This window comes from Cetorhinus maximus, chromosome 16 (genome assembly GCF_964194155.1).
Source record: "Cetorhinus maximus chromosome 16, sCetMax3.hap1.1, whole genome shotgun sequence".
Taxonomy (NCBI): Eukaryota; Metazoa; Chordata; class Chondrichthyes; order Lamniformes; family Cetorhinidae; genus Cetorhinus; species Cetorhinus maximus.
In genome coordinates this window covers 34944468-34970139 of record NC_135894.1, presented here as the reverse complement: position 1 = coordinate 34970139, position 25672 = coordinate 34944468, and the positions used below count along the sequence as shown (strand labels likewise).

The 25672-nt window shown below is 43.6% G+C and overlaps 1 protein-coding gene across 1 annotated transcript; it reads left to right on the top strand.

Annotated features, from left to right (window-relative positions):
* The first annotated feature begins 2980 nt into the window (after positions 1–2980).
* On the top strand, positions 2981–24997 carry LOC144691502 (uncharacterized). Its single transcript, XM_078559647.1, has 5 exons — positions 2981–3118; positions 3225–3578; positions 13208–13237; positions 16216–16326; positions 24488–24997. The coding sequence occupies exons 1-4, from the start codon at positions 3088–3090 to the stop codon at positions 16311–16313; spliced, it is 513 nt and encodes a 170-aa protein (XP_078415773.1). The 5' UTR covers positions 2981–3087; the 3' UTR covers positions 16314–16326; positions 24488–24997.
* The last annotated feature ends 675 nt before the right edge of the window (positions 24998–25672 follow it).

The following is a 25672-nucleotide window of genomic DNA, read 5'->3' as shown; positions in this document are numbered from 1 at the left end:
TATTCAGGTTACGATGAGAAGGAAAAGAGAGGCTTTTAGCAGGTACAGGGGAAGCAAATCAGCGGAGGCATTAGTGGAGTACAGAAAGTGCAGGGTGGAGCTTAAGAAAGCAATTAGGAGAGCAAAGAGGGGATATGAGAAAGCTCTGGCTGGTAAAAGTAGGGAAAATCCCAAGATATTCTATAAGTATATCAATGGGAAGAGGATAACCAGGGAAAGAGTAGGGCCCATAAGGGACCAAGGGAGCAATCTATGGGTGGAGCCAGAGGACATCAACTAGAGTGTTGAATGAATACTTCACGTCTGTGAGAATGAGGATGAAGGTATCAAACTCGGAGAGAGACTGCGAGGTTCTTGAGCAAATTGATATAGGGAGTGACAAGGTTTTGGAGGTGTTGTCAGGCTTAAAAGTGGACAAATCTCCAGGTCCGGATGATTTGTGTCCCAGACTGCTGAGGGAGGCAAGGGAGGAGATCGCAGGGGCTCTGACCCAAATTTTTAATTCCTCTCTGGCCACGGGGGAGGTGACAGAGAACTGGAGAAAGCTAATGTGCTCCGCTATTTAAGAAGGTTTGTGGAGATAAGCCAGGGAACTACAGGCAAGTGAGTCTCACGTCAGTGGTAGGGAAACTATTGGAGAAATTTCTGAAGGAGAGTATCTATCTCTACTTGTAGAGGCAAGGTTTGATCAGGGATAGTCAGCGTGCCTTTGTCAGAGGGAGGTCATGCCTAACAAATTTGATTGAATTTTTTGAGGAGGTGACCAGGTGCATAGATGAGGGTAGTGCATTTGAGTTGATGTAGTTTATATGGATTTCAGCAAAGCCTTTGATAAGTTCCCACATGGGAGACTTATAAAGAAGGCAAAGGCACATGGGATACAGGGTAATTTGATAAGGTGGATTCAAAATTGGCTTAGTTGTAGGAGGCAGAGGGTGATGATAGAAGGATGCTTTAGTGACTGGAAGCCAGTGTCAGTGGCGTACCACAGGGATCTGTGCTGGGTCCCCTATTATTCGTAATTTATATAAACAACATAGATGACTATGTTGGGGGTAGGATTAGTAAGTTTGCGGATGACACAAAGATTGGCCGGGTGGTTAACAGTGAGGTTGAGTGTCTTGGGCTACAGGAAGATATAGACAAGATGGTCAAATGGGCAGATAAGTGGCAGATGGAATTTAACCCTGAAAAGTGTGAGGTGATACACTTTGGAAGGAGTAATTTGACAAGGAAGTATTCAATGAATGGCATGACACTAGGAAGTTTTGAGGAACAAAGGGACCTTGGCGTGTGTGTCCATAGATCTCTGAAGGCGGAGGGGCATGTTAGTGGGGTGGTGAAAAAGGCATATGGGACACTTGCCTTTATCAATCGAGGCATAGATTACAAAAGAAGGGAGGTCATGTTGGAGTTGTATAGAACCTTGGTGAGGCCACAGCTGGAGTACTATGTGCAGTTCTGGTCGTCACATTATAGGGAGGATGCGATTGCACTGGAGGGGGTGCAGAGGAGATTCGCCAGGATGTTGCCTGGAATGAAACAGTTAAGTTATGAAGAGAGGTTGGATAGACCTGGGTTGTTTTCATTGGAGCAGAGAAGACTGAGGGATGATCTGACTGAGGTGTACAAGATTATGAGGGGCATGGCATGGACAGGGTGGATAGGGAGCAGCTGTTCCCCTTAGTTGAAGGGTCAGTCACAAGGGGGCATAAGTTCAAGGTGTGGGGCAGGAGGTTTAGGGGGGATATGAGGAAAAACTTTTTTATCCAGTGGGTGGTGACGGTCTGGAATGTACTGCCTGGGAGGGTGGTGGAGGCGGGTTGCCTCACATCCTTTAAAAAGTACCTGGATGAGCACTTGGCACGTCATAACATTCAAGGCTATGGGCCAAGTGCTGGTAAATGGGATTAGGTAGGTGTTTCTCACGTGTCGGTGCAGACGCGATGGGCCGAAGGGCCTCTTCTGCACTGTGATTCTGTGATTAAATATGAGTTCAGAACTGTCTTCAAAGTTGTTGCTTCATAGTGTTGGCCTCAAGAGCCATGTTCAGAAAATGACCATGTAGTTGTCTTTGAGTCTCTGTGAATATATAATCTTGACCTCCTGTTACACTAATAAAACTGAGGCAAGAAGACAATTTGCAACCTTTGGCAAAAGTTTGCCTTGCTTGTACTGCTATCAATCTCTCTTCATGGAACTACAGTACCACACAGGTTTACTAGCAAAGACAGCCATTCAGTCAATGTCTGTGCTATTTCTTGGCTAAAACATTCCAAAACGAAAGCATTCCAAAACTAACACAAAGCAAAATTCTGCAGATGTTGGAAATCTGAAACCTGATGAGGGGAATGTCAACTGTTTCTCTCTGCCAGATGCTGCCAAACCTGTTGAACATTTCCAGCATTTTCTGTTTACATTGTAGAACTAATGTCACTGCTCAGTGTCCTTATGACTTGCATCTTCCTCTACTTCAAATCTTTATCCAATTTTCACTGATAAGATACAACTTCTCCCTGTGGCTCGGCATTCCATACTCTTACCAACTCGCTGTATAAAGATATCTCTCTTAACCTGTCCCAATCCCCCCTTATTCTCTTAGTGGCTATTTTAGATTGATTAACTCTTGTCATTGACGTTCCAAACTATAGGAAATAGTATTTTCCTATTCGATGCATTAAAACCTTAATGTATATGAAAAAAACCTTAAATTATTTCATAGGTTTTGTACCAGTGGAAACAATCCCAGTAACATTCCGTAGATCAAGTCAGATAGAGAGCTCCTGGTCAATAATTAACCTCTTGGAATTCTGCAAAGGGTAAGAACATTAGTTTATCAAAATAAATCAGCGACTTGATCCTCTATTATCAACAGATTTCAGGATATTTGGAAATGTTCTTCCAACCCTCAGGAATTCATAGACAAATGGTTCAAACAAGGAACGGGTTTCACCAAAAGTGAGCGGCAACTTTGGGAAAAGCCTTTTTAGATCAGGATCAGGAAGTGAAATTGCTGATTAATTGTTACACAGTTCCGTTGGTGCAGCAAAAATATCTAATTCCCCATATCGTTGTTACCGAGACATCATGATTGCTATATTGCTCTTGTTTTCAGCCTGTAAGTATATTGATTCTACACATAAGTAATGTATATAGTTAATCACTTTTTAATATTATGACAAGTTTACTATCTTCAAAACTTTAATGCGGCTGTATTGTAACAGGTGTTGCAGCTAGGTCAAAGTTGCTACAATCTCCCCGCATACTCTGGCTGCAGGAAGGCCAGTCTGCCGATTTCCACTGCATTCTACAGTATGAAGGCAAGGCATTAAAAGGCAGTTTCTATTGGCATTATGTTAAAGTGAGGTTGAATGAAACGCATGTGAAAAATATCAGTACCGAGCTAGAAGATGATCGTATCAATGTGTCCGGTTTCAACTCAACTGATTTCCACAGCGCATTGAGAATTAGAGACCTCCACATTATTGACACCGGGATGTATTATTGTAACATCGTTACTCATAAGGGTTCACTTTCGAGGAAGATCACAGGCCCTGGGACACGACTAATTATTCAAGGTAAGAGAAAATACTTCGATGAAACTCGGTGTAGTTTGGGTTAGGCATTGGATTAGCCATGAAGGAGGCACGTTGTAGGACTGCGCTTGCAGCTCTCATGTACGAATGGCCCGAGATGCAGTATCAGACTGAGAGTCAGTCTAATCAGTGGTCTTTCAAGGGATCACCAGAGGCTGCCCCACAAACGGTGTGGAACATCTTTCCACTCTATAGTCCTCTACTTAATACTTCCTCCCACTTGTACATAATTTCTGTAACACATTCACGTTAATTTCCACCATTCAGTCTTGTTCATTAGAGTTTATCCTGCATCTCTCAGCTTTGAGTTTGAATGATAACCTTTTATATGGTGTTCGAGGTAACACACAATACAAATAGCTACGGAAATGGTGAGCGGATTAGCACAGGCGACATGTATAATACTATCAAGACAAGTTAGTATTTTTGCAAAATTATTTTAAACGTAATCTGTAGCCGTATATAAACTGGTTTGTTACTTATTAATAATGTCAACAACATTAAAACATAATAAAATGGTAACAGCAGAAAATTTCACCTGGTTTAAACTACCCATTCGTTACGCATACACAATACCCATACCCAATACCCATACCCATGTACATACACAAAACCCATGAACATACACATGCGCATACACAATACCCACACCCATACGCATGCACATACACATACACAAAACCCATACCCATAAACATACACAATATCCATACACATACACAATAGCCATATCCATACACATACACAAAACCCATACCCATACACAATATCAATACACATACACAATAGCCATATCCATACACATACACAAAACCCATACCCATACACAATATCCATACACATACACAATACCCATACCCATACACAATACCCATACCCATACACAATATCCATACACATACACAATACCCATACCCATACACAATATCCATACACATACACAATACCCATACCCATACACAATATCCATACACATACACAATACCCATACCCATACACAATACCCATACCCATACACATACACAATACCCATACACAATACCCATACACATACACAATATCCATACACATACACAATACCCATACCCATACACAATATCCATACACATACACAATACCCATACCCATACACATTATCCATACACATACACATTACCCATACACATACACAATATCCATACACATACACAATACTCATACACAATACCCATACACATACACAAAACCCATACCCATAAACATGCACAATATCCATACACACACATAATACCCATACCCATACACAATACCCATACCCATACCCATACACATACACAATACCCATACACAATACCCATACACATACACAAAACCCATACCCATAAACATGCACAATATCCATACACATACACAATACCCATACCCATACACAATACCCATACACATACATATACATAATACACATACACAAATCCATACACATACATATTACCCATACCCATACAGACACATTACCCATACACATACACAATACCCATACACAATACCTATACCCATACACAATACCCACACACATACACAATACCTATACACATACACAATACCCATAAACATACACATACACAATACCCATACAAGTACACATATACATACACATACATAAATCCATACACGTTACACATATGCATACTCATACACAATACCCATACACATACACAAATCCATACACATACACAATACCCATACACATACACATTACTCATACACATATACAATACCCATACACATACACAATACCCATACCCATGTACATACACAAAACCCATGTACATACACAAAACCCATGCACATACACAATACCCATACACATACACAATACCCATACACATACACAATACACATACACAAATCCATACACACACATTACCCATACCCATACACATACACATTACCCATACACATACACAATATCCATACACATACACAATACCCATACACAATACCCATACACATACACAACACCCATACCCATAAACATGCACAATATCCATACACACACATAGTACCCATATCCATACACATACACAATCCCCATACCCATACACATACACAATACCCATACACATACACAGTAACCGTACACATACACAATACCCATACACATACACATACACAATACCCATACACGTACACATACCCATACATAATACCTATACACATACACAATACCCATATACATACACAATACCCATGCACATACACAATACCCATACACATACACATTACCCATACACATACACAATACCCATACACATACACAATACCCATACACATACACAATACCCATACCTGTACACATACACAATACCCATACACGTACACATACACAATACCCATACACATACACAATATCCATACTCGTACACATACACAATACCCATACCCGTACACCCATACACATACACAATAAGTCTCAGATGGTAGAATGGTTACAGCAGTATAGAAAGCCATGAATCAGCTCCATGCAAGAACAACTCAGCTAGTCCCAGTCCTCTGCTCTTTCCCGGTGGCCCTTTAAATTGTTTTCCCTTCAGGTTCTTATCAAATTGTCTTTTGAAAACCAAGGATTGAATGTGCCTCCACAAATCTTTGAGGCACTGCATTCCAGATCCTGATCACTGCCTGAGTAAAAAAAGGTTTTGCTCATATCGAGGTCATTTCTTTTGCCATTCACCTTAAGTCGGTGTCCTCTTGTTCCCAACCCTCTGGCCAGTGAGAACAGTCTCTATCAATGCTGTCTAGACCCCTCTTGATTTTGAACACCTTTATCAAAATTCCTCTCAACCTTCTTTTCTCTAAGGAGAAAGACCCCAGCCTCTTCAATGAATCTATCGACGTAGTCGAAGTCCCTCATCTCTTGGAACCAATTCTAGAAAATCTATCCTGCACCTTCTCTAAAGTTTTCACAAGCCAGAATTGGATGCAATATACCAGTTAAGGTTGAACCAGTGTTTATAAAGGTTCAATCATAACCTCCTTGTTCTTGCACACTACACCTCTATTTATAAAGGCCAGGACACCATATGCTGTTGAAGCAATTCCTGAACCTGTTCTGCCATATTCAATGATTTGTGCACATATTCACCCATTTCCCCTCTGCTCCTGCACCCTTTTTAGAATTCTACCCTTTATTTTACATTGTCACTTCCTGTTCTTCCTACTAAAATGTATTACTTCACACTTCTCTTCATGATTTGCTACGTGTACACCCATTGCACCAGCCTATCTATTTCTTCCTGATGCTTATCAACATCCTTCTCACATTTCACAGTATTTCCAAGTTTTGTGTCATCTGTAAATTTTCAAATTGTGCCCTGCACAGCCAAGTCTAAGTCATTGATGTATATCAAGAAAAGCAGTGGTTCTAACACTGACTCCCAAAAAACCCCACCGTATACCTTCCTCCAGCTACAAAACAGTGGTTCACCACATAGAAATGGAGTAGCCATTCAGCCTGCTCTGCATTTAATATGATCATGGCTGATCCTCTATCCCAACGCCATACTTCTGCTCTCTCTCCATACCCCTTAATGCCTTTAGTGTCTAAAAAAATCTATCTATTTCCTCCTTAGATATACTCAGTGACTTGGCCTCCACAGCCTTCTGTGGTAGAAAATTCCACAGGTTCAACCCCCCCAAGTGAAGAAGTTTCTCCTTATCTCAGTCCTAAGTGGCCTACCCATATCCTGAGATTGTGACCCCTTGTTCTAGACCCCCCCAGCCAGAGAAAACATCATCCCTGCATCCTCTGTCCAGCCCTGTCAGAATTTTATAAATTTCAATGCGATACCCTCTCATTCTGCTGAACTCCAGTGAATACAGGCCTAGTCAATCCAATCTCTCCTCAAACAACTATCCAGGAATCAGTCTGGTGAACCTTTGCTGCACTCCCTCTATGGCAAGTATATCCTTCCTTAGGTAAGGAGACCAAAACTGCACACACTATTCCAGGTGTGGTCTCACCAAGGCCCAGTACAGCTGCAGTAAGACATCCTTGCACCTGTACTCAAATCCTCTCGCGATGAAGGCCAAAATACCGTTTGCCTTCCTAACTGCTTGCTGCACCTGCATGCTTGCTTTCAGTGGCTGGTGTACAAGGACACCTAGGTCTCTTTATGCGTTAACATTTCCCAATCTATCATCATTTAAATAATACTTTGCCATTCTGTTTTTCCTATCAAAGTGGATAACTTCACACTTTTCTACGTTATACTGCATCTACCATGTGTTTTCCCACTCACTCAACTTGCCTAAATTGCCTTGAAGCCTCTTTACACCCTCCTCACCACTCACATTTCCACATAGCTTTGTGTCGTCAGCAAACTTGGAAGTATTACATTCAAATCCTCATCCAAATCATTGATATATATTGTGAATAGCTGGGGCCCAAGCTCTGATTCCTGCGGTACCCCACTAGTCAACGCCTGTCACTCTAACAAAGACTTATTTATTCCTACTCGCTGCTTCCTGTCTGCTAACCAATTCTCAATCCATGCCAATATATTACCCCCAATCCCATGTGCTTTAATTTTGCGCACTAACCACTTATGTGGGACTTTATCAAAAGCTTTCTGAAAATCCAAATACACCACATCCACTGGTTCTCCCTTATCTAATGTATTAGTTACACACTCAAAAAACTCCAATAGGCTTGCCAAGCATGATTTCCCTTTCATAAATCCAAGTTGACTTTGTCTAATTTTGTTGATATTTTCTAAGTGTCCTGTTATCACATCCTTCATAATAGACTCTAGCATTTTCCTTTCCACTGATAGGCTAGCTGGTCTACTGTCACTACTACCATTAGACTCTGTTCCCTTGTCACTCAGTCAATTTCATACCCATGTCCCTCTTTATTCCATGGGCTGTAACTTCTCAGACAAGCCTGTTATGTGGCACTCTATGAAATGCCCTTCGAAAGCCCATGTACTCCACAGCAACTGCATTATCTTCATCGACCTTCTCCATTGTTGAGATTTTCGAAGGATGTATGGGCTGCATACACTATCCAAGGCAAATCTGGTGAAGGGAGGCAGATACACAGTGGGAGCCAGTCATGACCTCCCCAGGGAATTACCTGGACTGCATAAAAGAATGAATGGCACAAAGGGGTCTCAGCCGTTGGGAAACAGGTGTCTTTGCTGCAGCATAGGTGGAGGTGAGGTTGGGCAATAAGTGCTTAAGCAGTGCAAGAGATGGTCACCCTCCTGGAATTACGGGGACATAAGAGCCAGGGGAAACCCTGCCAAGTGCAATTGTGGTGGGGGTGGGCACCTGAGCACAAAAAAGGTTGCAACTGGCATTGGGGGCATGATTCTCAGATTTTGGGCCCAGTGGTAATGAGGAACAGCACCCTTTACAAGAAGGATGGGGCCCCTGGCATCAGGAGGGCAAAGGAGAGGGACAAGGGGCAGGAAGGCAACAGAGGCCATACTCTCAGCATAGGCTGTATTGGCAAAGATGGAGTTACCTGGAGATGACTGAGAACCAGTGCCGCAGCAGACTTCCAATCTCCAGGCAGATAGCCGCAGACATCTGTGCCCTCGTGCCCAAAGACCTCATATCTCACAACACTGGTCACCATGATCTACGAGTAGCTGTCAAAGTCACTGTATCCTTGAACTTCTTCAATTCTGGCTCCTTCCAAGCATCAGCTGCAGACTTAGGTGGCATCTCACACATGACAGCAGCCATTGCATCTTGCGGATCAGTGATACGCTATTTGTTGGACAGCACAGTACATTCAATTCCAGACAGTCTTGCAGACACAAAGGGCAGTGGGCTTCACCACAATCGCTGGATTACCGCAGCTGAAGGGCATCATCAATTGCACCCATGTTGCCATCAAGACACTCAGCAACCAGCCAGTTAGACCCGTTACCAGGAAGGGCTTCCACTCCCTCAACGTCTAACCTACACAGTCTGAAACATCTCAACTTTTACCGCTAATGAATGGTACACATCTGCCGGAAGGTTTTGCTGTCACTTTTGACAAACCCTTTATCATCTTCACTATTTTATACCTTCTTGTTCTGCCACCAAAGAAAGGAGTCTCACATGTGTCACTTCAAGTGCCATTATTTACATTATGCTTAAGATGGAAAACAGTGCACAGTTACAGCAAGAGGACACCCCAGTGACTGACTCAGTGCTCTGCCCAATGTTGTGTCCTGTGCAATCGGCCACTTCTATATGGTGCTCCCTTTGTGGCCTTGAAGGAGGTGGAGGCAGCCTGCTCACTTGATGTTCATGGTGATCCGCTTCATCATGGAGGTGCCTGTCGTGCATCTCCAGAAGCTGCTGCATTTGAATCAATGCCAGAGCAGCCTCTGCCACTTGACCCTGCTGCATAGATGCTCTCACTGGAACCAAGGAAGCTGAAGATGATGAAGACTCCCCTGAGGAATGGAATACTCATCCTCCTCAATGACACCCTCAGCTCTTGGTGGGTGCTCTGGATGCTGGATGGGAGTACCAGCTGGGGTGCAACTGACATCTCCTCCAAATATCGTGGTACCGCCAGTGTCACTGACAGGCCCAGGCAACAAACTGTAGCCTGCATCCTGTGAATGTCAGTGCCCAGTTACTGCATGCACTCCATGTGCTGTAGCTTACAAATCGCCCTGAGGTTGGCCACTCTCCCAAGAGCTCATGTGTGCATAGCCCGGAACCATTGTGGTGCACTTGAGCTGGATGGACTCCTCCACTCTCAGCCCATGACTCTGCATTGCCTCAGGAAACTCTGATATGTGGCTGGTCAAAGCAGAGGCTCCTTTCCTATGACTCCTGAGGCCCTGCATCTGTGCCCAGTTGAGCAGAGCTGCATTTGTCCTCCCTCCTCCAAGAGGAACTGCCCACAGCTGCCTCTGCCTCTGGCACCTTCTCCTGCACACTAGTGCCATGCTCCTCTCTCAGTACCAGCTACCTAACTTGAGGACCCACTGAGGTGTCTGTATCCCCATTAGTGGGCGATGCACTTGTAAGGTGTGAGAGTACATCATCGTATATTTGCTGATCATCTTAGCCCATTGATAGAGAGGGAGGAGGCCTTCTTGGGTGGACATTGTAGCCTTATAGAGCAGAAACCTCTGTGATGCTGAGGCTTCCCAATGCACTTGGTGTTTGGCATGCTGTTGGATGTGTGAGGTACATTGCAACCCCTTAATATACACATTGCCACCTGTGAATCATCATCACCACCATGAGTGCCCATTTTGCCATGGCTGACATCTTTGTGGTCTGTGATCCTGGCTACCAGTCCCTCCCCCATTGATGTGATGATATGAAGGGAGGGTACCCTTCCAACTGTTGGGGTCTTCTTTCCGGCATTATGTGTCTGTTTCTACTCATGGGCAAAAGAGAGCGTGATAAGGCACTGCTGTCCTCTGTGGCCAATGGCAACTGCTCCAATTCATTGGTAGCTACATGTTACAATGCTGGCAGGTCCTCAGCAGCACTATAGCTCGGAGCCATTCTGAGGGCATTCCAGGCCTCTGGCTCTCCCAACTCATTAAGGAAATGAAATTTCCCATGCTTCTTCACAGCAGCCATGACAGTGAAACAACAGCCACAGTAATGGCTGCTGAGGTGAGTTTAAATCTGGCCCCCACTTGAGTTGGCCCAAGTCCATTCCCAACCCAGTGGCTGGTAATTGGTGATCAAAACCGTCTCCGCAGCAACTAAGTGATCACACCCATTAAACTTGGGGGACCATTTCTGTTTCCCTCTTGGAGCCAGTTTGGAACTTCTACTTCCTCTTTTATCTCTTTTGTCATCCTAGAAGCTCTAATTTTGGTTGTCCTACCATTTCCGTGTCATATCAATGTAGTCTGACAGTACCTGATCCACCTCTTTAAAGACTGCCGACTGCTTCTTTATAGTTCTCCTGCCAATCTTTGAATTCAATTTACTAGCATCCAATGTAACCTGGAGTTCGATACCTTTGAAGTTGGGATTGTTCTCTTTAGAGAAGAGAAAGCTGAGAGGAGATTTGATAGCTGTTTAAAATCATGAGAGTTATAAACAGAATAAATAGAGAGAAACTGTTCCCATTGGCAGGAGGACCAAGAACCAGAGGACCTGGGTTTAAGATAATTGGCAAAAGAAACAATGGTTACATGAGGGAAAACATTTTTATGCAGTAAGTGGAATCTGGAATGCACCGCTTGAGAGTGTGGTGAAGACAGATTCAATAATGGCTTTCAAAAGGGAATTGGTAAGCACCTGAAAAGAAAAAAAAATAGAGTTACCAGGAAAGGGTGGGTAGTTGAACTAGTTGAGTTGCTGTGGCAGAGAGCAGGCACGGATATTATGGCTTCCTTCTGTGCAGGAACCAATTTATGATTTAGTATTGAAATGATTGTGCCATTGTCTTAACGTTCACAATTTAGCTTAAAGTAATATTCCAGATTTACCATTTCCAATCTTCTAATCACAAAATGTCATATAAATCTCTATAAGATCTCTCCTTACACACCCTTCTCCCAGGCTAGAAATTGCAAGTTTATCCAGTCTTACCTCATACTCACAACTTTGTCCCTAAAGATCAGCCTTCTGGTTCTTTTCTGAATTTAGCATTTAGTGCTTTATTGTCTCTCTTGTGGTTCTGCACCCAGGACTGTACATAATCGCCAAATTTGTGGCCTCACCAAAACACTGCGCAGTTTGATCATGACTTCCTCTAACAAATATTCCAATGTTGTGGATGTGTTACTTACCACATTAAGCTTTATTAATTGTTTTTTTTGGCTGAGCATCTTTATTGTCAAGTTTACCAAGACTTCTATGATTCTTTTGCCTTTATCCTGAATGATTTCATGGAGTATGCATGTTGTTTATCATTTATTCTCATGTGCAGTGATTTACATCCATCTGCAATTTGCCATTGTCCCGTTCACTTACATATTTTTTGCAAATGGGTTTGTAACTTCTGAGCTGCTTCTTCAGATTCTATTTCCTCTCCTAGTTTATCACCTACAAATTTGACCGCTTTTCATTGAAATCCAAATTCAAGTCATATAAATTAGAAATGGTGGTGAGTTCACCATGGAGCCGTCAGACATCCCAGCCAATAGTCCCCCCAATCCCCTCCTCCATACCCTGTCATCACTCCTTAACAAGACCTTGTTTTATACCCTAAATCTATTCTTTACATCAATTTCTAGGGTTTACCCTGAAAACATAAAATTTGGCATAACCCAGTTCTGAAGAAGAGTCATATTGGACTCGAAATGTTAGCCCTGCTTCTCTCTCCACAGGAGCTGCCAGACCCACTGGGTTTTCCAGAATTTTCTGTTTTTATTTGGCATAACCCACCCCCTGAGCTGCACTGTGGTCCATCAGAGACCTATTTTTGCTATTCCTGTAAAATCAGTACTTTGGTCTTGTGCTGAATATCCGTTGAATAGATAAATCACTTTAATTTTTTAGATGAAAAATTAACAGGTCATGATTATGTACTTGTGGTTACCACAGCAATGGAATCAAAATCCTGGCAATTATTCAACTTCTCAAATGTTTACTGCTGGAACTTTGTTTCTGAATAGTAACTTTCTTAAATCTCGTTTTTACAGATGCTAATCGGAACTATGAAGCATATGAAAGTAGGTGCATTTTATTTTTATTTAGTTTTCATTTCTCCATAGGAATTAAGTCTTTAGTTTTCTATTATGCCTCATCATAAATGATGCGGTGGATGGATATTTCAAAAGTGAGGATGAACGGGAATATTAGAGATGGGAAGGGATGAAAGAGAACTAAAATATCAGAGTTATGGCTTACCAAACATTTGTTTGTCCAGTGCTGGAGTATGCAAGTTATGTGTTTGGATCCTTTTATGGCAAGAGATAGAAATAAGATTGAAGTGATCATAGACATGCTGCCTGATTCTGCATGAATCAGGATGGGAAATACAGTAGCAACACATCCTTGATCAAAGATTTGGAATGGGAATCACTACAGCAAAGGGCGAGAAGCAGACTGACCATTCTATAAAATATAGAATAGACTGGTAGAAATGAACAGAAACAAGTACCTGGTGCCCTTCAACAATGACAAAACACAGGGTAGGCGTCTGCATAAACTACAAAGACCATTTGTTTTCAAGACAATGAGTTAACTTCCAAGCTCTGGGGCAGGGAACCGGGGGGGTACCCCAATGATGCGCTGGGAAACCCCACCCCCACACCCCCGGAGGGACGCAGGTAAGGATTGCATGGCAATTGCCTTGGAAGCACAAACTCCTGATGGGCAATTTTTCTGCACTGGGAACCACCTGAAAATGTGATTTAAGTCACAAACTTTGGATGGTTCCAACTGTCTTACATCAATAGTTACCCAGAAAAGACCAGAAGAATTAAAACCACTTCTTGCTTCTAGATAACTATTGCACTGATCCACCCTGACCTTCCCAACCCTCTGGCCCCCAATGAGACATCACCTACTCCCCCAACTCCCAAGCACCCTGGCATGACTCCCAAAACACCCCTCCCCACCATACCCAGGCACGTTTGCCAATCCCCCACCCCCCAGGCCTAAATCCCAACCTCCCCTGCCACCCCACAAGGTCCAACTACTGACCGCTTCCCCCTGTCCAGGCCCGACTTCCCCTCAACACCACGCAGGCCTGACCTCTAACCTCTACCCTCCCCTCCCCGACCTCCGAGAACAACCCCAACCCCCGCCTGGCCCACTCCCGAACCTTCCTCCCCCTCCCCCAGCGGCCAGACCCCTGACCCTCCATCTCTCCCCAACTCTCGACTGACTGCCCCAAACTACCCAGTCAGACCCAGCCAACCCGGCGCCCCCTACACCCACCCTGCCTGAATCCTACCCACTTACCCTATATACTTACCTTCTCCCTGGCTTGTCAAAGACCTTTAAACTTGGCTGGACCGTTAAAAAACTTATCTGGTTTTTTTGGCAACGGCGGCTGTAAGAAAGGGGGCATGGTTTACTTACCTGTGACTCTACAGCCCTCTGTAGGTAGGCCCCGGAAGCACGCTTCACAGCACAGATCTCGCCCGGCCTGAGTCGGAAGGTCGGGCGAGATAGGATCACCTGGATTTCCAGGTAAGTAATTTTGAGAGGAGTGGCAATTCGATTCAGTTGCAACTCCATCAGAAATTACAGTCCAGTACATCAGCAATCTTTCCTCCCAAGGACAATCCCACAATGGAACAAGCTGCCAAAGGAAATAACCACAGTCCCATCACTGGAAATCTTCAAGACCCATCTTTAGATTATTTCCATTTAAAAGTTTTCACTATTGGGGCTACCATTTCAGCAGGTCATGCCTGGTCTAGCTGGCGCTACCCATATAAATGTTGGTGGAATACAGATATTAGCCTGCAGTGCCGACATAACCAAAGCAGAAGAAGCAGAAGGAAATGAAGGAAAAAGACATCTGTGAGAGAGATGGTCCGATGTTGATTACACATTACCTAGAAATTGTGCTAAAATTGTCGTCATTGCCCTTTGGAATAATTGACCTCGATCTTCCTGTCTCCGGATTGTTGGAGAATGGACGTACCTCCCAAGGTATACGTTGGGAATTGGGACCCCTCAGAAGTCCCAGCACACTGACTCTGTGGGAATTGCCTGGGAAGTCTGAATTTCTGATGGGCAATTCCCCTGATCCCTGGGACCCTCCACAAAAATCTCCAACACTGAGTTAGAGTCAGAGTCCACCTTACTTACCTGAATAGTTACCCAGGAAATGTTAGACAGAAAAATCCTAGTCTAACTCCTGGGTAACTATACAACTGACTCTTCAGTCACTCTCACTGATCCCCCCCGCCAACCCATCCCACTCCCCCCGAACCAACCTGACCCAACCTCACTACCTGACTCCCCCCACTCCCCTGACCCCCAACTACTCCCGACCCAACCTGACTAGCTCCCCACCACCCAACACCACCCTGCTACACCCCCCACCTCACCCCAACATGACCTGACCTCACCATCCTACCCACCAACCTCCTTACCCACCTCCAACCCTGTCACCCTGCCCACCTGCCACCCTACCCACCTGCCAGCCTATCCCCTTACTCACTTACCTCACCCATGCTTCCCCAATCCCGCAACACCTTCACCCATTCAACCATTCACTCAGACACTCGCTCACTAACACACTGAACGCTGTTTAGATGTCCCAGCGTGTGTTAGTGAACATTTACCAGAATACGGCAGCTAGTGCCGTAAAAACAGGGCATGGCTCATCTTTCCCCGATGATCCAGTGCTACAAAGAAGCAGCTAGATTGAAGGTATGCTCCACATTTCTGAAGAAGCTGGGATCGGAAGCCCCAGCCAGAAATGTGGAGTAAAGTAGGAATGGGGCAGCAATTTGCACCTGGGAAGATTGGAACCATTGCTTTTCTTTCATATTTACTAAGTGAGATATTATGCCTGGAAAAAATAATGTACAACGATCTGTAATCTTGTGATGAACCTATGATTCCTCCCAATTTATATAGAATAAGTTACTGCAAACTGGATTAACTACAAATTGTCAATCTTCTCCAGTTTGCTCCAGATTATTACAACTGCAGAGTTATATTTTATATATGGTTTATATTGCAGATTCCAGGACCACTCTGAACAATCTCCTCTCAGTCGTCCGCTATATTTTGTTTGTTCTGCTCATATGTTACTTCATATTGACTGAGATATTCTACTAAACATGAAAGAATGGTATGTAAATACACCAAGTTCAAATGAAGTCTTACACATTCAGCAGTTTCAGTCTTTCATGTTCCTTAAATTTAATTTGAGGAAAAGGCAGAAACTGACTCTCTGTAATTTTTGACATGCAATGGCATTTGACCCCATACTCCATCCTCCTCCATTACGTTCTTTTGTTACCTAGCTCTATCTGCGATCTGCACTTCCGTAATTCTCTTCACGTTCCTGCATGGCAACCTTGGAGTTAGCCAAGGATCTATTCTTATTCCTTTCCTGTTTCTCACCTACATGATTCCTCTCAACAACATCAACTCAGGGTGTGGGTCAGCTTTCTTTTCTGACAACATCCAGCATTCTCCTGTTTCAGATTTCCAGCATCTGCTGTAATTTGCTTTTATCTATTCTTCTGCTACTTTCTTCAACCTTGTAACCACCTCTATGTGATCAGACTGCCACGTCTTACGTTGTTACAATTGGATCAGAATTTCCTCCAATTGAATATCTGAAAGAGTGGTAAATTCCAGTCAGCCCCTTAATGGGCCATTTAATCACCATAATTGGCTACTAACACTTGCCAGTGGGTAGTGCTTCTGACCCCCATCCCATCTCCAGAAAAATGGCCAGGAGGTGGGATGATGCCAGTAAACTGAGTTCCTGTTCCCGCCAGGCTGGGTGAAAATTCAGTCCCCTCTCAGTGAAGTAGCTTTCTGACAACTAGAACCTCTTGTCCCAGGATTGAGTACCTTTCCAACAATCCACCCCACACCTTTGATCAGCTTTTGGACAATTAGCCCCCACCAATAACTTACAATATCTGGAACCCTCCTCCAATCTAAGCAATGTGTTCTCCCTTCTTCCATCTAAATAAGAAAAACACAAGAAATAAAAGCAGCAGTAGGCCTTAAAGTCCATCAAGCCTGCTCCGTCATTCAATAAAATCATGGCTGAATTTCTACCTCAACTCACTTTCCCACTCTATCCACATATCCCTTAATTATATCCCTTGATTCTCTTTATGCTTAAAAATCCATTGATCTCTATCTTGAATATATTAATTGACTGAGCATCCACAATCCTCTGGTGTGGAGAGTTCCAAAAATTCCCAGCCTTTGAGTGAAGAAATTTCTCAGCATCCCAGTCCTAAATGGCCAATCCCTTATCCTAAAACTATGATTCTCGAGCCAGGGTGGGAAGTCTCTCAGCATCTACCCTGTCAAGCCCTCTAAGAATTTTATACAGTTCAATGAGACCATTTCTTGCCCTTCTAAATGCCAGAGAATTTAGGCCAATTTTACACATTCTTTCCTCATAGGACAACCCACTTATCCCAGGAATGCTGCAGGAAATTTGACCGAACTTACTGTTCTATCAAGACACCAATAAGAAATAAACACAATATACAAAGAACTTTACAGATCTGACTTCTCCTCAGTGCCTTTGCTCTAAAAAAGCATTGGTTGTTGCAGTTCCTCCTAGTGATGGCTGTGAAGTACTGACAGGACACAGAATGGATAACAGATGGCGCTTATTGTTATTTTAAACTATGTGACCCATTGAAAACCATTCTAGCACCACCTACAGACATAACAGGCATTGCACACACTTTAAAAGTGCTTCATTGACTGAAGATACACGAAGAAGAATCATTGATATGGATTGTACACAACTGAGGTCCAAGCAACGCTCCTTGTGGACTCCACTAAATTATATCCTGCGATGCTGAAAATGACCCCTCATCTATCTTGGTATTACATCCCCAAAAAACTCTGATAAATTTTGTCAAACACAATTTCTCTTTCACAAAACCATGTTAATTCTGCCTAATCATATAATGATTTTAGCAAGTGCTCTGTTACCATGGGGAGGATGTTGCCTTGTCGGACGGGCCCGACGGGAGCGAGCAGGGGCAGTCGGGAAGCCTCCTGCCGCCCGCAATCAGGGCCGCACCGCGATTTCACGCTGGCAGGCCAATTAAGGCCCACCCAGCGTGAAACGGGTGCTGCAACGCACGCCGCTGCCTGTGCAGGGTTGGGTGAAGGGTGAGTGGGGAGCTTCGTCCATGCATGTGGGTGCGCACTGGAAAACCTCCCTGGGGGACACAGCTGGCTCAGGGAGATGAACAGTTTAAAAAAAAATAAGGATTTAAAAGATGTCCTCGCAGGGACATCTTATAAATTAAATGTAAAATGTTTTATTCTATTTTTATTTGCTGTTGGAAACCTCATCCCGCCGTGGATGAGGTTCCCTAAAAAGTGCAAAGGCCACTTGGCCTTTTTGCTTGCCCGCCAACCATAAGGTTGGGTGGGCAGCGAAAAATTTAAGTTTATTATCTTTTTAACGGTCTTAACAGGCCTTTTAATTGTCGGCGGGTGTGCTGCCAATTCCCGTGCGTGCCCGCCAACCAAAATATCGTGCGACAGCGCGTTGACGTCAGGACACTCACCCAATGTCAACGCGCGTCATTTTACGCTCGAGCACATAGGGCACGTGCCCGCCTGCCGAGGTAAAAATTCTGCCCCATGTCCTTAGCAATACATTCTAGCACTTTCCCTACTAATTAATTTAACTAGTTTAATTTAGCTAGTTTAATTAATTTAACTAGTTTAAATTTTTAATTTAATGACATATTAGCCATACATTCCTAGTTTTAAATATTTACTGACACGAGATTACACAAACCTCTACAAGCATTAAAGGCAATGGGAACATTTCCTTTCCCTTCTTGACTGGACTCCCACATTTACCAAATTCTTGACTTCCCATTCTGTTTATGATGCACTGAGTAATCTGTGATTCCTCGCTACCTTTTCCTCTTTTCTTTATAACCCCCTCCTTTCTCTCCTCCCTTCCCCTCCACCTCCTACTGACTCATTCTTCTCATTTTTTTTTCTCCTCACACCTTCCTTGCCCTTCCTCCAGCTTGCCGCCTGCTATATTTCCTCTTCCCATCTTGCTCCAATTCAATTATTCCTGCCATAGAGTCATAGATGTCTACAGCACAGAAAAAGGCCCTTTGGCCCATCAAGTCTGCACCGGTCAAACAAGTATCTAACTATTCTAATCCCATTTTCCAGCACCAGGCCCATAGCCTTGTATTCCATGGCATCGCAAGTACACACGCAAATACTTCTTAAATGTTATGAAGGCTTCTGCCTCTACCACCCTTTCTGGCAGTGAGTTCCAGATTCCCACCACCCTCTGGGTGAAAAAATTCTTCCTCACATCCCCTCTAAACCTCCTGCCCCTTACCTTCAATCTATGCCCCCTGGTTATTGATCCCTCCACCAAGGGGAAAAATTCCCTTCTGTCTACCCTATCTATGCCCCTCGTAATTTTATACACCTCAATCATGTCCCCCCTCAATCTCCTCTGCTCCAAGGAAAATAACCCCCGTCTATCTAATCTCTCCTCATAACTAAAACTCTCCAGCCCAGGCAACATCTTGGTAAATCTCCTCTGCATTCTCTCTGATGCAATCACATCCTTCCTATAATGCAGATTCCAGAACTGCATGCAATATTCTATCTGTGGCCTAACCAGCGTTTTATACAGTTCTAGCATAACCTCCTTGCTCTTATATTCTATGCCTCTTCTAATAAAGGCAAGTATCCCATATGCTGCCTTAACCACCTTCTCTACATGTCCCGCTACCTGAAGGGACCGGTGGACATGTACACCAAGGTCCCTCTGATCCTCGGTACTTCCCAGGGTCCTACCATTCATCATGTATTCCCATGCCTTGTTTGTCCTGCCCAAGTGCATCACCTAACACTTTTCCGGATTAAATTCCATTTGCCACTGATCAGCTCATCTGACCAGCCTGTCTATATCCTCCTGTAATCTAAGGCTATCCTCCTCACTATTTACCACCCCACCAATTGTCTTCGATGAACTTACTGATCAACCCTCCTATATTCAAGTCTAAATCGTTTATATATACCACAAACAGCAAGGGACCCAACACCGATCCCTGTGGAACCCCACTGGACACAGGCATCCAGTCACAAAAACACCCCATGGACCATCACCCTCTGCTTCCTGCCACTCAGCTAATTCTGGATCCAATTTGCCAAATTGCCTTGGATCCCATGGGCTCTTACCTTCATTATCAGTCTCCCATGTGGGACCTTATCAAAAGCCTTGCTGAAGTCCAAGTAGACCACATCAAATGCATTGCCCTGATCTACACACCTGGTCACCTCTTCGAAAAATTCAATCAAATTGGTCAGACATGACCTCCCTTTAACAAAACCCTGCTGACTGTCCTTGATTAGTCCCTGCCTCACCAAGTGTAGATTAATTTTGTCCCTCAGAATTGCTTCCAATAGTTTCCCCACCACTGAGGTTAGACTGACTGGCCTGTAGCTCCCTGGTTTATCCTTCCTCCCTTCTTGAATAACGGTACCACATTGGCTGTCCTCCAGTCCTCTGGCACCTCTCCTGTGGCCAGAGAGGTATTGAAAATTAATGCCAGTGCCCCTCCTATCTCCTCCCTTGCCTCAATCAACAGCCTGGGATACATTTCATCTGGGCCTGGGGATTTATCTACTCCCCTCTAACACTGGTTGACCTGAATAGTACACTTGACAGTGCAAAGCCACTGGAGATGGACTAGTTGTGTATTAAAAATGAGAAATAGGTCACAAAATTGTGTGCAAATAAAATATCTTGCAGTCATATAGCGCCTTTCACAACTTCAGGATATTCCAGAGCATTTCTCAATCAAGCACTTCTGAAGTGTGTGCAATGCTTGTTATGTCTGTTCGTGGTGCTATAATAGTTTTTAATGGGTCACATAATCTAAAATAACAGTAAGCACCATCTGCTTATCCAATCTGTGCCCATGGAGTACTGCACAGACATCACTAGGAGGAATTGCAACAACAAATGCGTTCTTAGGGTAAAAGTAATGAGGAGAAGTCAGATCTGAAAAGTTCTTTGTAGATTGTGTTTATGTCTTAATGGTTTCCTGATAGAATAATAAGTTCCAACTAAGGTCAAATCTCCTGAGGCATTATTCCTCCCAATTGTTGAACATGTTTTTTTGCCAGAGAAAGCAAAATCAGACCACAGCAGAACCTGGCCAACAGCTCAACTACCACCGCCCCCCCCGCCCCCAAACTACCACCCCATCTCCCAGTGCAGCAGTGAGGGGGCTGGTGGGAGTGGGGGGTGAGGGTTGGTTGGAGGCCGTAGATCAGATCTCCCATTAATCAGAACTCACTTCTCTTCATCAAGGTGAATGAAAACCACGTGGAAATGTGAGGAGTCTGGGGAGGGAGAGAAAGATTCACAAAGGGGGAGGGAGAGCAAAAACAAACTGGGAAAGGGAGAGAGGGAAATAAATTGGGAGAGAGAGAGAGAAATAAGCTGAAGAGTGAGGGAAAGAAACACAAACTGTAATGAGGAAGAGTTTATGAAAGCCTCTGATGCCACTGTCATATGGGCCGTAACTTCTGAGCTCCCCAGCATCGTATTGGTGGGGGGGATCCCAAAGATGCACGGGGGAATCCCCTTTGGAGGTACCCAGGTAAAGTTTGCAAGGCAATTGCCCAGAAGTGCAAATTTCCTCTGGGAAATTGCCCTGCACTGGGAACCATCTGAAAATGTGATTTAAATTGCAAACTTCAGATGGTGCCGACTTCAATTGTTACCCAGAAAAGGTTGGAGGGATTAAAACCACTTCTTACTTCTGGGTAACTGTTACGCAGACCAGACCGGTCCCCCCGCCACAGTCCTCGGGACGCCTCACCACACTCCCGAATCTCAGGGAACTCCCTCCAGCCCCTGATTACCATCCCCCCACAGGGCTCCACCCCCACCGCTGACCCTCCACCCCCGACCTCTGACCCAACCCCCCCCACCGAGATTCAACCCCACCCCCCGATCTGCCCCTCCCGAGCTCCAAACCCCTACCCCACCTCCCAAGGCCTGACTCCCCCCACCAACTACCCCTCACTCAGAGGTCTGACCCCAACCCCCATCCTTCAACTCCTATCCACTTACCCTGGCTACTTACCTTCTCCTTAGCCTGTCAAGGGCCTTTAAACTTACCTGGTTTATGGCACCTAGTGTTATAAAAAAGGGGCCTTGGCCTTCTTCACTTCGACAGCGCTGGACTTTGACACTAGGCCCCGGGGATGCGCTGCACTGCCTGGGTCTTGCCTGGCCTGAGTCAGAGGGTCAGGTGAGACAGGTTGGGAAAAAAGATAAGGAACTGGGCATAGAGTGGCAATCCAACGCTGATTGCTACTCTGAGGAACTTCAGGCCCAATTTGTTCAAGGGGGTCTGGCAGCTTTCGTGCTTCTCTCTGATGACTAAACCCTTTCTCCCTCAAGTTGAGCTTCTTCAGTGGTGGGGCTTGGGAGTGAGTGACCTGAATTGAGTTTGTTTTTTATGCATCATAGATGTATATTATGAAAGGTCATAAAATTGTGCAAAAATTTTGGTTGCAAGTTACTTATATTGATTACAATTTTGTTGAATCAATGAAATTTACTTGCTCTTTCCCATTGCAACCCCATAAAAACATCACAGTCGTAGTTTTTATTTAAATATATTCTTTAAATCTTTCTAGTATTTTGAATTATTTTTTTGATTTATAAATCATTAATCACCTGTCTTTGGAACAAATAGTCAAATATTTTATTCAGAACTTGGCAATACTAAGATACAATCCAATAACATCTGTCATGTGATAGTGTCATGTGACAAAGAATTAAAAGAGCAATGTCATGTGATTGAATGTCATGTGATCAAATTTCCAGGAATACATTAAACCAGAAATAGCAATTCAGTCAGAACCTCATCGCCCTGAGATCAAAATTGAACCTCACAATCCATACTATCCAGAGCAAAATTCAGACTCATCAGTAGCTCCACCACACTGAAAAAATATGCATTTCACTCCTCCTTCTCTCCCTGTCCCCTGCAATTCACTTCTTTGTATTTCTCTCTTTCTCTCCTTCTGTACTTAATTATTACGCCAACTTTGACCTATATAGTGCCCTTTGTCTAGACTCTTCATATGTAATGTTATAATCGACTACTTGAGTTTAGAATCCTCAGAGCCATCTTCCATTCCCTGCACAGTCATACCCAACTTATTTCTGCAACATCCTCTAGCTTTACATCTGCTCCAGAACCCTTTGGCCCTCATGCTCTGACCCTCTGCATTTCCTTCATTCACCATTGTTAGCAGAGTCTTCAATTGCCTCAGTTTTGATCTCTGGAGATTCCTCTCTAATCACTTTCATCTCCTTACTTCTCTTCTCCCTACTTCTCTCTCCAACTCTAAAAGCCTTTTTAAAACCTATCTTTTTGATCAAGCTTTTGGCTACTTCCCCTAACTCTTGGTGCCTATTGTTTTTTCTTTTTGTTAAGTACCTACAGAATTCTACAACACTAAAGGTTCTCTTAAAAAGCCAATTTGTTTTTTTTAAACATCAAGGGCAGAATTTTCTGCCTGTCGGGCGGGCGGGGAGACGATCCCTGCCGGAGAAGTGGGCCCGCTGCCATTTTACGTGGGCGGGCCAATTAAGGCCCACCCAGCGTGATGTCCGGCGGGAAGCGCTATGCACTTCCTGTGTGGGCAGGGGGGCGGAATCCCCAAAAGCGAGAGTGTGCTCTTTCGCACATGTGCACAAAAGAGCGCACATCTCCCTAAGGCTAAGTGCTGCCTCAGGGAGATCGCTTCCACATTGAAAAATATTAAAAGTAGAAAAAAAAAATTCCCTAACATGTCCACCTCATGTGACAATGAGATGGGACATGTTCATAATTTACCTAATAACTTTATTAACATTTTTGAAACCCTGCATGAAACCTCATCCCGCTGCTGGATGAGGTTTCATGTTTTATCTATTTGCTGCCAGGGCTCCTGGCCTGCCCGCCAACCTTAAGGTTGGACGGGCAGGTCCTTTTAATTGTTTAAATGAGCCTGTCAATGGTCTCAATTGGCCATTGATAGGTCGGCGGGCCCGCAGCTGATTTTAATTTAAAATTTAAATGGGGCGGGATGACGTCGGGGGTTCCGCCTGAAGTCATCCCACGTCATTTTACGCATCGGTGAGCGGGCCCCACCCCCTGCTCGACAACAGCAAAATTCTGCCCCTAGTAATGTTGTACTTGTGCTGCAAATTTACAAAAAATCTTTCTTTGGACCTCCAGTAACAGAGAAGTCAACTTTAACTCTGCCCACTCAATGGAAACCATGGCTCAGCAGTTTAAAGTTACCCAGCTAACTTATCCATCCAGAAGTCATTGGAATTGACCTTCCATGATTGCCTTCTTCAGAACATTCCTAGGTTGTTTCTAAGCTGTTATATTTCTACATTATTGCTTCATACTGCAGACTGGTCAACCATCTAAGGAAACCAGTACTCTTGATTTTAATGAATATTCAAATGATTTTTAAATGTTAGTGACAAGTTCCATACATGGGGAAACAATTCTAGTAAACAAGTTATTAGACACCATTTTATTATCAATATAATCACATTACATATTAATAATTGTGAATACAATTTACAAAAACACTCATTTTATTGGCATTAATTAAATTTGGTGCATTGTAGTTATAATCATGAATAAATGTGATGTTTGAAAGAACTTTTTTATGTTATTTGTCAATACATTCATATTTATCAATTATGTTAATAATAAAGCTGCAGCCAAATTAAAACATTTGCCGTGTTTTTCTTATATTTGCAAAGTTGTTGATGAAACATTAAATGGAGAGCACAGTATGATTTACACCTCTAAGGCACAATACTCTAATAATTAATGAAGGACTTGAGGGGAGCTTGTGAGTGGAATAGGTTTTTACAATGTGTTTATACCTTAGTGTGTCTTGTGTTAATTGCTTTCAATTAGAGCAGAGGTTGACGAACAATAATTTGGCCAAGCACTGTATTCTGACTCCTGTTTATTACTCACTCACTCCTGCTGAAAATGCCTGTAGTTATAAGGCAAGGACAGGATCAGGCTCAATTCTGAGCTTGTTCTTCCATCGTCCAATAACCCACCAACCAATATTCACAAATCAAACAAGAATTAGACAAAAAGGAAGGAAATCTCCAACAAAGGGGAATATTTTCCAATAAAATTTACCAGCAAGTAACACGAGAGCAAAATAAAATGTAAAATGAAGAGGAATTATCGCAAAAAGAGGTGCAAAGGTCTGGAGTGTCTCTTCTATTGTGCTTGTCTTTTCAGCACAATTCACAGATGTTAGGGTAACCAGCCGAGAAGTACAAATTCCTTCCAATGCAAATTGAGTTTCCGTGATCTTTTGCATTAGTTTCAAAACCATTGGGCCAGATCTTCTGGTATCAGGAGTTGTGATGCACTGAA